This window comes from Erythranthe guttata, chromosome 9, assembly GCF_056151865.1.
Source record: "Erythranthe guttata isolate IM_541 chromosome 9, IM_541, whole genome shotgun sequence".
Taxonomy (NCBI): Eukaryota; Viridiplantae; Streptophyta; class Magnoliopsida; order Lamiales; family Phrymaceae; genus Erythranthe; species Erythranthe guttata.
Genome location: NC_142541.1, coordinates 11657325 through 11672531, shown reverse-complemented (window position 1 = coordinate 11672531; position 15207 = coordinate 11657325). Strand labels below are relative to the sequence as shown.

The 15207-nt window shown below is 33.8% G+C and overlaps 1 protein-coding gene across 1 annotated transcript; it reads left to right on the top strand.

Annotated features, from left to right (window-relative positions):
- The first annotated feature begins 9855 nt into the window (after positions 1–9855).
- Positions 9856–11765, top strand: LOC148768093 (uncharacterized). The gene is made up of 2 exons (XM_088822879.1): positions 9856–11095; positions 11413–11765. Exons 1-2 carry the CDS (start codon positions 9952–9954, stop codon positions 11442–11444), a joined length of 1176 nt encoding a protein of 391 aa, XP_088679005.1. The 5' UTR covers positions 9856–9951; the 3' UTR covers positions 11445–11765.
- The last annotated feature ends 3442 nt before the right edge of the window (positions 11766–15207 follow it).

The following is a 15207-nucleotide window of genomic DNA, read 5'->3' as shown; positions in this document are numbered from 1 at the left end:
GGCTAAAGTAATCAGAGATGATATTTTCAATGTCTGCATCTTTATTTTTCCAATAGCCCCACACATCCTTGATTTTTTTCACTTTATTGGTACGGTTCGGAATTGTGGCTTTGGCATGGAAAAATCTTGTGTTTTTGTCTCCCTCTTGAATCCACTGAACCTTACTACGCTGACGCCAATACAAGTCGTTGTCTTCATAGCCTTTTTCAGTTCTGTTCGGCGAACTCCAATCTCTTCCTTCCAAGCCTCCGTAAGTTCTGCTTCCGACAAACTTTGTAGCCGTTTCTGAAATAATATTTTGAGGCTGTTTGACCTTATTTTTTTGCCATTGGATTAGAGCCAGGCGACAACTATCATTTTTCTTAAGCATAGTTTCTATAGGATCAGCCAGAGAGGTATGGGACCATTGTTGTTGGATCACTTCTTCGCAGTCTTCCCTGCGAAGCCATGTAGCTTCAAACCTGAAGGGTCTTTTTTTCCTCGTATTCAGTCCTTCAGTAGATGCGTTTAGGACAAGTTGGGTCGGTACGTGGTCAGATCCTGGGTAACCGAGATGTAAGATTCGCGCATTAGGAGAACACCTGATCCAATCATTATTCGAACAAGCATTGTCTAGTTTACATCACACTGTATTTGGGGAGCTCCGATTATTGGACCACATGAACGGGGAGCCCTCAAATCCCATGTCGAGCAGACCACAATGCTCTAACCCCTCCCGAAAATTCACTATATGTAATGGTTGCCTAGGAAGTCCTACCTTCTTTTCATTATTGCTAAGAATTTCGTTAAAATCTCCCCCACGATCCATGGAAGATTGTAGTGATTCCCCAGGTTGCGCAAAAGATCCCACGACATATGTCTCCGCTCTTTCTCTAGAAAACTGTAAAGTCCCATCACTCGCCATTTGCTATTATGATGGTATGTCTCCATAAGATAGTTTTCCTGGATGGCGAGATTCTCCTTCTATGTAGCAAAGTCAAATGAGCTGACACCCCGACGTGTGTTTCTAGGTGATGGAGTTGTCCCTGTAACATTGTTTTTGTTCAACATCTGCAACGGTGATCCAGGAATATCTCCAACGGTCCGATTTGACGCCCTCAACCATATCCCATATGGGAGATATTCACCGGGGTCAACAAAGCCTTCCTCATATCTATCTAGACAGTCTTTCGTATGCGAATGCAATCCATGTTTTGGTTCCATCCGGATTATGTAGATTCATTCCCCGCTTAAGACTTTTATTCACATCGATCCTGACTTTGACTCTCACGTAGAGGGATAGCTCCAATTGCTTCGGATTCAGGATGTCCATAAGTTCCCCGATTTTACTTCCAATTTGGTTGCCACATGTGGGGTACGTTTAGCTACAGGGAGACTGTATAGATGAACCACAATAAGCATCAGATGATATATCAACCAAGGTTGGGTCTGATTCTACATTCAGATCTTGAAAAAGAAGAGCGTTTTTATTGATAAGCCATGGACATCCTGATCTAGCATGGAAAGCAGATTCAGAGGTCGCGTCGTCAACCACTGTCCTGGGATAATAGATGAGCAGTCTCAAAAGGTATAGGGTTAGGGTTCTGAATAGAAAAATAAATGAAACAAAGGCAGAAGAAACGAAAAAGAAAAACTCGCCACTCACAAGGAGAGAATTCCTAATATATCATCTACTACTCCGGTTCTATATGTGGGTTTTTGTGCATAAATCCCCAACCAAACATCTTTATTATTCTAGGTTTAGGGGCTATATCCCTTTCACCAATAAGCCCATCCCTTTGATATCTTATCTTATGTATAAAAAGAAGATATTTTGAACTAAAACCTAGACCTAAACCTAGGGACAATTTTGTCAATTAGTAAATTTTTAATTTAAAATTTGAAATTCTTTTAACACATGCATAATTTTCTTTCACAATGACTCCCCACGTGTGAACCATATGTCTTCATTTCCAGAAGTTGATTTTAATTGCGGTGATGGTTGCTCTTCTGGACGAACCCCTAGAGATCACCGCCAAATTCTGAATTTGATTAGGAAAATTTTGTAAAATTGATTTGGTTTTCAAAGATAATTTCGGGGTTATGCAGTTTATGATCACACTGTTTTCTTCCCACCAACTAAAGTAAGATCATCTTTTTTTTTTTTTCTCATGTTTATTTGTTTGTTTTTACAAATGGGTTACGTCTAGTATTTCAGTTTCTGCATCTAATGGTTGTACTTTTTGCAAATTTGCTATGTTAGATTAATGGATATGTTCAGTATTTCTTTACAATTGAACTGCAGTGTAATTATGGGAACCAGTTTTCCTAACCCTATAACATGAGGGATATTTGTTAGTATGAAAAAAATAAAAATCTTTATTTTCTAAAAAATATTTTTTTGCAAGTATGTAATAATATGAACTTCTTTTCTTTGATGTGTTGCTCAAGTTTCTGTGTTTTTTAAAATGCAGCCTGTTTTTTCCAAAAATCCTTGGTGCATGTCATAGTACGGAAAAATACGAGAAAATCTTGAAGCTCTGCAAATACTTATATTGATTTCGGTTAGTTAGCGTAAGCAATCTTTTTGCTTGTGTTTTGACTAAGTGTTCAAACTTCTGTCAAGTTCGTTGTTTTTTTACTTCATTACCTAAGATAAAAATATAGAAGTTTTGGCGAATAGCTACTTTGCTCTTTTCCGAAAAAATCTTTGGCATAAACATGATTTTATCGTATTCTTTTACAATAAAAATATCTCTGCTCCTCAAAATTTTGTTTAGTTGTTTGCGTTATTTCGCTCTTTTCCGGAAAACCTTTAGCTGGTTTTTGGAATTATACAAAAATTTCTTGTGCTTTGCGAAATTTTGTTTGTTGTTTTTGTTAACAAAATTGCAGCTTTAGTTCGTAAATCTGTCTCTTGCACTTTACTCGAAATAATATTGTTAGCGAACATTAATTTTACGTTTTCCTTCATACGAGGTAAAACAAAATGGGGAGAACTTTGTTTTTAATGTTTTTAAAACAACCGTGACATATAGTAGCATTACTTTCGACACTTTGTGTTGCTTGTTTTTACGGAATTTTTATTGAATTTTCAACTATCTTTAAAATTACGTCCCCTAACTTTTAATTTTTTCTTTTTCACGTATGTTTTATTGGACCATCAATATAAAGAGTTTTTTCAAATTTTCCAAGACCTTAACCAATCACGAGACTGTTGTTAACATTCAGTGTGCTCAGTTCCAAATACTGGATCAGTTACGAGAACTTTTTTGGGGCATTGATGACGAACATTGACATTTTACTGAGAGGTCAAAATTTTTGGAATAAGTAATTAATTTTTTTAACATTTTCTAATAAAAATAACCAATGGCAATATCTCTCTCTAGATCTCTTTCTCTGTTGTGATCTTATTGATAACTTTAATTAAAATCTTATATTTACAATTAGCAAGTACTGATTTTACATACTGAGCATGCACTGACAGTGATCATAATAAAATGTAGGCCAAGTATAAACTGAAACTATTGTTCAGTTGAATTCAAGTACAATCTTATTATTTTTTTTTGTGTGTGTTGTATCCAAAAATTAAAAAAATTGTACCATCCCTTAGATTATCGGATTAACTCCAACTTAACGTAGAGTTTGTTAGAATTAGTTTAAGATTTATTTTGTATTGTATATTGTTTTGTCTAATAAAAAATTACTTATCAAATTTAATTAATTCTTCTATGATTTAAAATTAAAATTATTAATATTATATATTGTAATTGTTTTACAATTTTTAGACCAATAGACAATTTGTTATAAATCTTTTAAATTGTGTGTGGTATACATTTTTCGATCAAAATTTGAGGTGTCTTTTTTTTCTTTCTTTATCTTACAATGATTGAAACGTAATTTGTGCAGAGGTGAGTTTATTTTCTTCTTAAACATTGTTTTTTTTTTTTCATTTGCGAAATTTTGCAAAATTAGCCATTCGTGATTTTGAACATACTAGGCAAGTGCACGTGCTTTGCACGTGTCGTGTGATTTTTTCTATGTATTTCTTAGTTATGTATCGTGCTTACTCTATTTTACCAAAATAATATCATTAAATTTATGGAATGTAGAAATATCTTGTTACATTGTTAATTTTTGTTAATACGGTGTATATAAAGTCTAATTTTATTTAATAATGAAATACTTAATTATATTCATACTTTATTTGCTGATCAATTAACACTTTATTTGTATTTGTGTTTTGTTAATAATAAATTTCTTTAGCCTTCATTTTTCGACCATATCCAAAATTTGAAATTGAAATCGAACGAAAACTGAAACCAAAACTTGTTAGGTACTCGTTCGAAACACTAATAACTCCTAGACATGGAGTTGTATTAGGACATCAACGGCTCAATCCACAATTATCGAATTCACGTCTAGAAATTCAATTGACGGTGACTCCAATTGGTGTCAAGCACTCAGCTTGAAACTTAATTCACCACACTCAACCCATAAAGTTATAAAACCCTCGAAGCAACCCAGAAACTCGAAATCTAACTCACCAGTCCAAAACTTAAAAAAAATTCTCTCGAGCACACTCAGAACTCTCGTTTTACCCATCACTAATTAAGACAATATCTCTCACCCATAGAAGAATGAAGACTAAAAATGAAGGAAAAGCATGAATTTATATGTTACCCTCTCTCCGTCTCTACAAAAGGCATTTATACCCTGAGATACAACGGTCATCGGCGAATAAACCGTCTTATAGTCAAAGTCTACCATAGTTGGTGGCGTTTGACTCTAAAATTTCCTAAAGAAGACAAGAAGAGAGAAAGCAGAAGAACGGATGGTACATGGAGAAGAAGTACAGAGCAACTGAAGTCAAATTATGTATAGGATAAATTATTTAAGGGACGTGAGGGACGGACAAGATTGGCTACCCAATATGGACGGTGCAAATGGAAGTCCAGAAGCTTCTTCATAAACCGGGATTTAGTGAATGTGTGGACCGACACCGGTAATGACACCGATTTTTACAACTGCCACTGTTGACCGCCTTTGATTTTTTACTTTTATTTTCGGCGTTAACTTGTTTTTTTTGAATAATTTTTTTTTGTTGTCGTTCATCGACATTGGGTTGCCGATTAACAACATTCACATTTTCTTTTTCTTGATTTTTGTTTTACTTTTTTCGTTGGTTTTTTTTTTTCCGATCAACACAGTATTATTACTGTATAACACAATAATGCTACTATATTAATATCGTATTATTAAAAATTTCAAACTTCTAACAAAGTTTTAATCTAAAATTTTTGGACCAAAATACAATTTAAAATAATTCATACAAATCCCTAGTTTTTCCTCTCATTTTTTTTCTTCTTGGAACCGCCTACGCATGAATTCTTACAAACACCGGGCGTTGATATTTTTTTCCTTCTTAAATTTGTTCCCATCGTTTCGTGGCGTTGATATTTTCCTTTTTATTTTATTTTGACTTTTTTAATGATATTATTTTGCCTTTATTAATGATATTATTTTTCCTGACATTATTGGTTTGATTTTTTTTTTATTATATTTTTTCCGCTACTCAACAATTCAAATAAAAAACAAAAAAAAAGTCAACGCAATTAACATGGAATTTACATCGGCCGATGGCAGCAAAAAAGGAAATAAATCGAAAAAAGTCAACCTAGTTAAAAATAAAGTCAACATCGGAAAAAAAAATTCAAAAAAAAAAATCAACGGTGGTAAAAAATTGGTCAATTGGTAAAATTGGAGTTAAATTAGACATAATGAAATTTTAGGGGTTTTTAGAAAGTTTAGAATAATAGAGGGGTCTTATTGCAATTTCCTCACACGAAATTCCCAAATCCAACCCTAATTCAATTGTTGACCGTTGCTTCTTGACGGTCAAATAGACGGACGGACCTGTTTAAAATCGGTTTATTGGTGAAACTGAGGTTTGATGAAATTTTAGGGGTTTTAAAAAGTTTTAAAATAATACAGGGTCTTCTGCAATTTCCTGACAAAAAAATCACAAATTAAGCTCTAATTCAACCGTTGACTGTTGCTTCTTGACGATCAAACGTGCAGAGGGAACCAATGTATTAACATTTGATAAAATGAGAGTGTATTTTGTTGACGCTAGTAAATAAGGGACCAAAAGTGAAAAACGTGCAAACTTGGGGGACGAAAACCGTAATTATCCTATTTGTAACTAATGGATTACCCATCCTCGTTCTTGAAAATCTTATCAAATCCGTTAATATGTGGAAAAAAAAACAAATTGAAATACGTGAAACTCCATCTTCTATTATGAAACTTTTGGTATAAATTACGTGACTTATTCCTTATGAAAAAAAGAAGTAGACCAAACATATGAAAGGTCATGTAGGTAAAAAAATATGTTTTGCTATGCACATTAAATTATCATATTTAAACTTGATATATTTTCGATTAATTATGTATGAATTAATTATTCTCATCTTATATTACTTAACTGTTCTTCAAATCATACTTATTCAAAGGATATTTTTGTCAATACAAAAAATGGAAGAAACCACCTAAGATTCATACTTTTATAACTAGTATAGATGAATCTTATATTACATATATACAATTTTAAATAAAATAATTATTTTCTTCTCTTTTGTAGTGGTTCCCATGCAACGCACGTGCATGGTTACTAGTTTATTATAAATAAAAGAAACATTCATGTATATGCCAATATTACCCCCAACCCTTTATACCCAATTCTTAATTGTAACCCCAATTTAATCAATTTTGTCCCAATTTTGACTTTTTTTTTCAAAAACATTTTTTTTTCAAAAAAAAATTTGTTATTTTCTTTTATTTTTTTTTGATTTGTTGACAAGTCAGCGTAATGCTGTAAACAAATTGAATAATTTGTGAAATTTTGGGTCAAATTGAGGTTAAATATTGTTAAGGATGAAAATGGAGCATATATATATATATATATATATATATATATATATATATATATATATATATATATATATATATATATATATATATATATATATATATATATATATATATATATATCATAATATATATCATAATTTATAACATTAACCATTATTTTCGCTCTCTGTCAAACAAATATTGTAAAAAGTGTAAAACAATAATTTAAAAATATATATATATATATATATATATATATATATATATATATATATATATATATATATATATATATATATATATATATTAAAGCGTAAATGACAAATAGACCCATGACAAGGGCACTTAATTAAAAGAGGGACATCCAACTTTTTTGTCTTTCAAATAAATCCAGCCCATTCAAACTTATTTGCAAATAAGGAAAATCCTTTTATATATACCAATATTACCCCTAATTCATTGAAACCCAATTCAACTCCAATTTCATGATTTACACCCCAATTTAGCCCAATTTCATCAATTAACCAATTTTAACATTAATTTCAATTTTGACCCCAATTTTAACCCGCCACCACCGTAGACCGCCGGTCGCCGCCGTTGATCGGCGTTGACTTTTTTTTTTTTTTGAAAAACTTTTTTTCTCCTGAAATTTTTTTCCGAACTGCCGTTGACCGCGCCGGGTCTCCAGCGTTGGCTTTTTTTTTTTTTTAATAATTTTGTTTTTCTTAAAAAAAACTTTTTAATTAATATTACTGTCTTGGCTGCTAAATTACTGTCTCCGACAGTTATTTAACTATCGGAGACAGTAATTTAACAGCTAATTGACTTTTTTTTTTCTTCAAAAATATTTTAATTAATATTACTATATTCGTTGCTAAATTACTGTCTCCAGCACTTATTTAACTGTCGAAAACAGTAATTTAACTGTTAATTGACTTTTTTATTCTTAAAAAAACTATTTTTAATTCATATTACTGTATTCATTGCTAAATTACTGTCTCCAGTAATTATTTAACTGTCAGAGACAATAATTTAACTGTTAATTGACTTTTTTATTCATAAAAAAATAATTTAATTAATATTACTGTATTCGTTGCCAAATTACTGTCTCCAGCAGTTATTTAACTGTCAGAGACGGTAATTTAACTGTTAATTGACTTTTTTTTTTCTTAAAAAAAATATTTTAATTAATATTACTGCATTTGGCTGCTAAATTACTGTCTCCAACAGTAATTTAACTGTCTTAGACAATAATATTAATAATATTACTGTTCGGGAAAATAATATTCATAATATTACTATCCCAAACACTAATATTACTATCTGAGACAGTAATTTAGTAGCCAAGACAGTAATATTAATTAAAATATTTACAAACACCCCCCTGAGGTATGGTCAAATTATAATTTAGGGTAAATTACAAACACCCCCCTGAGGTATGGTCAAATTACAAAAACCCCCCTCTTGTTTGGATAATTACATCTACCCCCCTCAACTATGATTTTTTCTTAGACCTCCACCTTTATGGTGCCGAATTCAACATAGTCATCTAGATTCCGTGAAATGTTCTCTAGTTTGTACTCGTTTTGTGTAAAAAATACAGTTTCCGATGCAGCACAAACTGATATATACAAGCTAAAAATCACATATTATGATCATCTTGCTTCATAATATAGAGTTTGAATGGGATAAAACGGGTACAAAAGTGATAATATTCCATATAATCTCGAAGATTCCACTAAATTTGAGGAGTTGAGGGGGGTGGTTGTAATTATCCAAACAAGAGGGGTGTTTTTGTAATTTGACCATACCTCAGGGGGGTGTTTGTAATTTACCCATTAAAATATATTTTTTCTAAGAAAAAAAAATTCAAAAAAAAAAGTTCAACGCCGGAGACCGGCGGTCAACGGTGGTTGACCGGCCGGAAAAAAATTTCAGGAAAAAAAAAAAGTTTTTCAAAAAAAAAAAAAGAAAAAAATAATTCAACGCCGGAATCTGGCCGGAAAAAAAAATTCTGAAAAAAAAATATTTTCTGAATTTTTTTTTTTTGGGGGTTAATGTGATATATTTGTTTAAATCCGGGGTCAATGTGTAATATTAAGGAAGTAAGAGCATAATGGGTGGAATTGATAAGAATTATATTATGGAGGGTATTTTAGACTAAAGATATGGGGATGAGTTTAATTGAGAGACTGTTTTTTTTTTTGGACCAAAATGCATTTAAGTCCCATGTGATGGGCCTTTTTCCATTCGCCCTATATTAAATATACGTTACAGAAAAAAAATACTAAGAGGGAGAGTCCTATTGATGCTGCATTACCGTGTTGAAGGAGATGTTTATTAACATAAAACAATATATATATATATATATATATATATATATATATATATATATATATATATATATATATATATATATATATATATATATATATATATATATTCCGTTCCTGTATAAATAAACCAAATACGAGAGAGAGAAAGATAAAAAGGAGACAGAAAGAGAGAGAAGAACGAGTGAGAGAAAGAGAGAGAATTAAGAACGAGAGAGAAGAATGAGTATTGCTCCTGGGTTTGTACCGTCGGACGAAGAGCTGATTAATTGCTTGTAAATATATATATATATATATATATATATATATATATATATATATATATATATATATATATGTCAATATATCTTAGATTGATAAACGTAGGTATAGTTTTACTTTCATATAGAAGTTGTTATTTTACAAATAGCACTTCTTGCTTTTAGTTACAAACACGCTTTTATGTGATTGGGTATAAATACTCAATTCATCTATCTTGTAACGGTAACATTTTATATTTCTGTTGGATGAATAACAATTTCCCTCTTCTCTCCAACTCCTTCGTTCCTCTGCTATCATCCTCTTCTAATCTGATAATCAACAGATTAACATACAGATTAACATGGTATCAGTTTAGGTTTTTTTTGTTTTTTTTCGCTTCCGCATGTTCATTAATTGATCAGATCGCGATCAATTTCTTCAATTGTTCATCCATTCGGTCATTTCTGAGTTTTGATTTCTCCCAACCATGGCGGCAAATCGGCGAGTTGATGATGTTTCCAGTCCGTTCTATCTGCATCCGTCTGATGGTCCAGGGTTAGTTCTCGTTTCGCAGCTACTCTCTGAAGATAACTTTGCCTCTTGGAGTCGCGCGATGCAGATTTCACTCACGGTGAAGAACAAGTTAGGGTTCATCAATGGTACAATCGTTGAACCGAGTAGGGAAGAAGCGGTTCTTCACAATGCCTGGGTTCGAAATAACAGTATTGTTATCTCGTGGATTTTGAATGCTGTGTCCAAAGATATTCAGGCCAGCATCATGTATTCTGATTCCGCTCACGAGATGTGGAAGGATCTAAATACCAGATTTTCACAAACTAATGGTCCGCGCATTTTCCAATTACGTCGGGAATTGACTAATCTTACTCAAGATACGCAGTCTGTCAATGTGTATTTTACAAAATTGAAGGCTATTTGGGATGAATTGTCCAATTTTCGGCCATCTTGTACTTGTGGAGCCTGCACGTGTGGTGGTGTTCAGAAGCTTAATGAACATTACAACCTAGAACATGTGATGGCTTTTCTCATGGGGTTGAATGAGTCTTTGACTTCCACACGTGGTCAAATTCTTCTCATGGATCCACTGCCTCCTATCAACAAGGTTTTTGCTCTTGTTTCTCAAGAAGAGAGGCAGAGGTCTATTCATTCTTCACATAATGAGGTGCAGAATTCACTAGCTTTTTCAATTCGTGGTGATCAAAATACACAGAGATCTGTGCATAATCATGCCAACTTTAACTCTGCACCTAAGAGGAAGGAAAGGGGCTTCTGTACTCACTGCAGCATTTATGGGCATACAATTGATAAGTGTTACAAATTACATGGATATCCGCCCGGTTATAAAGCTAAACCAAGATATTCCTCTTTGCCTCAAAGCAGATTTTCTGTTAATCAAGTCTCTGCCATGGAGTCTCCTCTTGATTATACATCTTCAGGGAGTACTTCTCAATCTCCTCTTGTTTCTTCTGATCCCGTTTTGGCTAACTTGTCTGCATCTCAATGCCAGCAATTGATGGCATACTTTTCAAATCAAATGGCTGCCAAGAAACAGGTTCCTGCTCAGCAGTCTCAAGGTGATGAGGTTGAAGCTGCACACATTTCTTGTGTGTCAGGTATATGCTTAGCAGCTTCTCTTCATGCATCATTTAAACCTCATTATTGGATAATTGATTCTGGGGCTTCTCGCCATATTTGTAATGATAAAACTCTATTTTCTTCTCTTCATAAAGTCAATTTTGCTAGAGTCATATTACCAGACTGTTCCTTGGTTGTTGTTGAATATATGGGAGATGTATGTTTGTCAGATGATCTGATCTTGAAAAATGTTTTTTATGTTCCTTCTTTTAAGTTTAATTTAATCTCTGTCAGTGCTTTGCTTGACAATTTACCTCACACAGTTATTTTTGATTCTAATTCCTTTCTTATTCAGGACAAGTTCTTGAAGAAGATTGGCAAGGGTAGCAAAATTGATGGTTTATATGTGCTTCAGCCTCACATTGGCTCTATTGATGTTTTTTGTAATAAAGTTTCTACCAATGTTTGGCACAATAGACTTGGGCATATCCCTCAGTTGAAGCTAGATCATTTGTCTACTAAGTTTTCTTTAGGCATAGATAAGCCTAAGAACAATTCTTGTTGTTATATTTGTCCTATGGCAAAACAAAAACGTTTAAAATTTCCTATTAGTTCTACTGTTTCTTCACATATGTTTGATCTTATTCATTGTGATATTTGGGGGCCTTACAGAGTTGAGTCTCACAATGGTTACAAGTATTTTGTTACTCTTGTTGATGATTATTCTAGGTTTACTTGGGTTCATTTTCTTAAATCCAAATCTGATGTTTTAACTGTCATTCCTTCTTTTTTCCATATGATTAAGACTCAATTTAATTGTCCAATTAAGGTGTTCAGGTCTGATAATGCCCATGAGCTGCAATTTACTCAGCTTTTTGCTAAACTTGGTGTTCTTCATCAGTTTTCTTGTGTTTATACACCTCAACAGAATGCTGTAGTTGAGAGAAAGCATCAACACATTCTTAATGTTGCCAGATCTTTACTGTTTCAATCTCATATGCCTATCACTTTTTGGAATGAGTGTATTTCTACTGCAGTCTTCTTGATCAATCGAACTCCTGCAGCTAAGCTTGGTAATGTCTCTCCTTTTGAGCTGCTGTATCCTGGTAAGATGTTTGATTATCATTCTCTCAGGGTTTTTGGATGTTTAGTGTTTGCTTCATCCTTACCAGCTCAGAGGTCAGAATTTCAGCCTAGAGCTATACCTTGTGTTTTATTGGGGTATCCTGTTGGCATCAAGGGATACAAGCTGTATGATTTGCAATCTCATCAAGTCATTATTTCTAGGGATGTTGTTTTTCATGAACACATTTTTCCTTTTGGGGATCAAAATATGAATTTTGAAAAGTATTTAGCTCCTGATTATTCTGTTCCACCTTCTGTTGTGCCTATTTCTACTGAATCTGCTGACTCTGCTCTTGATGTTGATTATCTTCCTAGTTCTGTTACTCCACAGGTTAATGGTTCAGCTCCTCCTCAGACTAGAAAGTCTTCCAGAGCCACTAAGCCCCCTGCCTATTTGGCTGATTTTCAGTGCAATTCTTCTATTGGTTTTACTTCACTTTATCCTATTTCTAGTCATGTAGCTTATAATAAGCTTTCTGCAGATCATTTTGCTTATATCATGAATGTTTCAGCTGACACTGAACCATCCACTTATAAACAAGCTGTGAAGAATCCTTTGTGGATCCAAGCCATGGATGCTGAGCTTCAAGCATTGGAAGCTAATCATACTTGGACTATAGAGCCATTACCTGCTCATAAACACACTGTAAGTTGTAAATGGGTGTATAAGATTAAAAGGAAGCAAGATGGCTCTGTAGATAGATATAAGGCAAGACTAGTTGCTAGAGGTTTTACTCAACAAGAAGGGGTAGATTTTATTGATACTTTTTCACCTGTTGCTAAGTTAGTCACTGTTAAAATTCTTTTGGCTTTAGCTGCCATTCATAATTGGGAGCTTCACCAATTGGATGTAAATAATGCTTTTTTGAATGGGGATCTTAAGGAAGAAGTTTTTATGGATATTCCTCCAGGCTATAAGCATTCTTCTGTTGCTTTGTCTAATACTAGAATGGTTTGCAAGTTGCACAAGTCTTTGTATGGTTTAAAACAGGCTTCAAGGCAGTGGAATCAAAAGTTCACTGAGGCAGTAACTTCTATTGGGTTTTCTCAGTCTCCATCTGATCATTCTTTGTTTACTAGAGGTTCTTCTTCTCAGTTTATTGCTTTAATTGTGTATGTGGATGATATGATTATTGCAGGGCCTTCTTCCACTGAGATACAGATAGTTAAAAATGAGCTGCACTCATTTTTCAAACTTAAGGATTTGGGAAAGCTAAAGTTTTTTCTTGGTATTGAGATAGCTAGGAATTCTACTGGCATTGCTCTCTCTCAAAGGCAGTATGTTCTTAAGCTATTGGAGGATGCTGGTTATTTGGGCTGTAAGCCTGCTTTGCTGCCCATGGATCCCAAAGCACAGCTCAATAATGAAGATGGTGATCTGCTTGAGGATGGATCTGAGTATAGAAGACTGGTTGGTAGGCTTATTTATCTCACCATTACAAGGCCAGATATTACTTATGCTGTGCATAAGCTCAGTCAATATGTTTCAAAGCCTAGGGTGCCTCATCTTCATGCCATTCATCACATCTTGAGATATCTCAAGTCTTCTCCTGGTAAGGGCATTTTTTATTCTGCAAAGTCCTCTCTCACTGTTAAAGCTTTTGCAGATGCAGATTGGGGCTCATGTCCAGACACTAGGAAGTCCACCACAGGATTTTGTGTCTTCATTGGTGATTCTCTCATATCTTGGAAAGCAAAGAAGCAAGCTACTGTGTCCAAGAGTTCTGCAGAAGCTGAGTACAGGGCTTTATCCATGACTTCCAGTGAGCTCATCTGGATTCTTCAACTTCTTCAGGATTTCCACATACCTATCAAGTCATCTCTTCTGTTCTGTGATAATCTTGCTGCTGTGCACATTGCTTCCAATCCAACATTTCATGAAAGGACTAAGCACATCGAAATTGACTGCCATTTTGTGAGACAAAGAGTTGTGTCTGGCATTTTAAAACTCATGCCAGTTTCAAGCAAAGATCAATTGGCCGATTTGTTCACCAAGGCTTTACCTTCTTCAAGTTTCAACTATCTTCTGGTCAAGATGGGAGTTAAGGATGTTTACTCTCCATCTTGAGGGGGGGGGTGTAAATATATATATATATATATATGTCAATATATCTTAGATTGATAAACGTAGGTATAGTTTTACTTTCATATAGAAGTTGTTATTTTACAAATAGCACTTCTTGCTTTTAGTTACAAACACGCTTTTATGTGATTGGGTATAAATACTCAATTCATCTATCTTGTAACGGTAACATTTTATATTTCTGTTGGATGAATAACAATTTCCCTCTTCTCTCCAACTCCTTCGTTCCTCTGCTATCATCCTCTTCTAATCTGATAATCAACAGATTAACATACAGATTAACATTGCTTCCTGTTGAAAGTATCAATGGGGATTCCACTGCCATGGAATTGGATTTTGGAAAAAGAGATTTACGGCGAAAAAGCAGATCCATGGGAAGTTCTTCAAGACGTTCATTGGGAAGATTTTCATTCCGAAACGAAATTCAAGCATGTCACGTACGTTCTTACCAAGTTATTACGAGTTAATGGTAAGACTCGTATCGCCAGAAGAACAAAATCGGGTACTTGGAAGGGACAAACGAGTGGCAAAGAAATTTACGATGAGTCATCGGGAAATTTAATCGGCTTGTCCAAGATGTTCACTTTTTACAAGAATAAACCTAAAGGCCGGAGCGGCGAAGAAGAAGAAGAACACGGTCACTGGATTATGCACGAGTTTTCATTGGCCGGGGTTTGTTTGAATTTTGAGTTGAAGTTTAAAGATTACGCAATTTGTAGAATCACTAGGATATTTCCAAAGGAAAACTAAAAGGAAAAGACAAAGAAGCAGCCGAAGATTAGCAGAAGACGAAGGAATCGAAGAAGATCGTGATGCGTTTTCCAAGATGCAGAAGATTGATTTGGATAATATAGAGTTCGATTTCGATATCGATATCGATGACATTACGTTGAAGGATTTCGGATGTAGTTAGGAGAAATTAGTTCTAGTTCTTAATTTTCG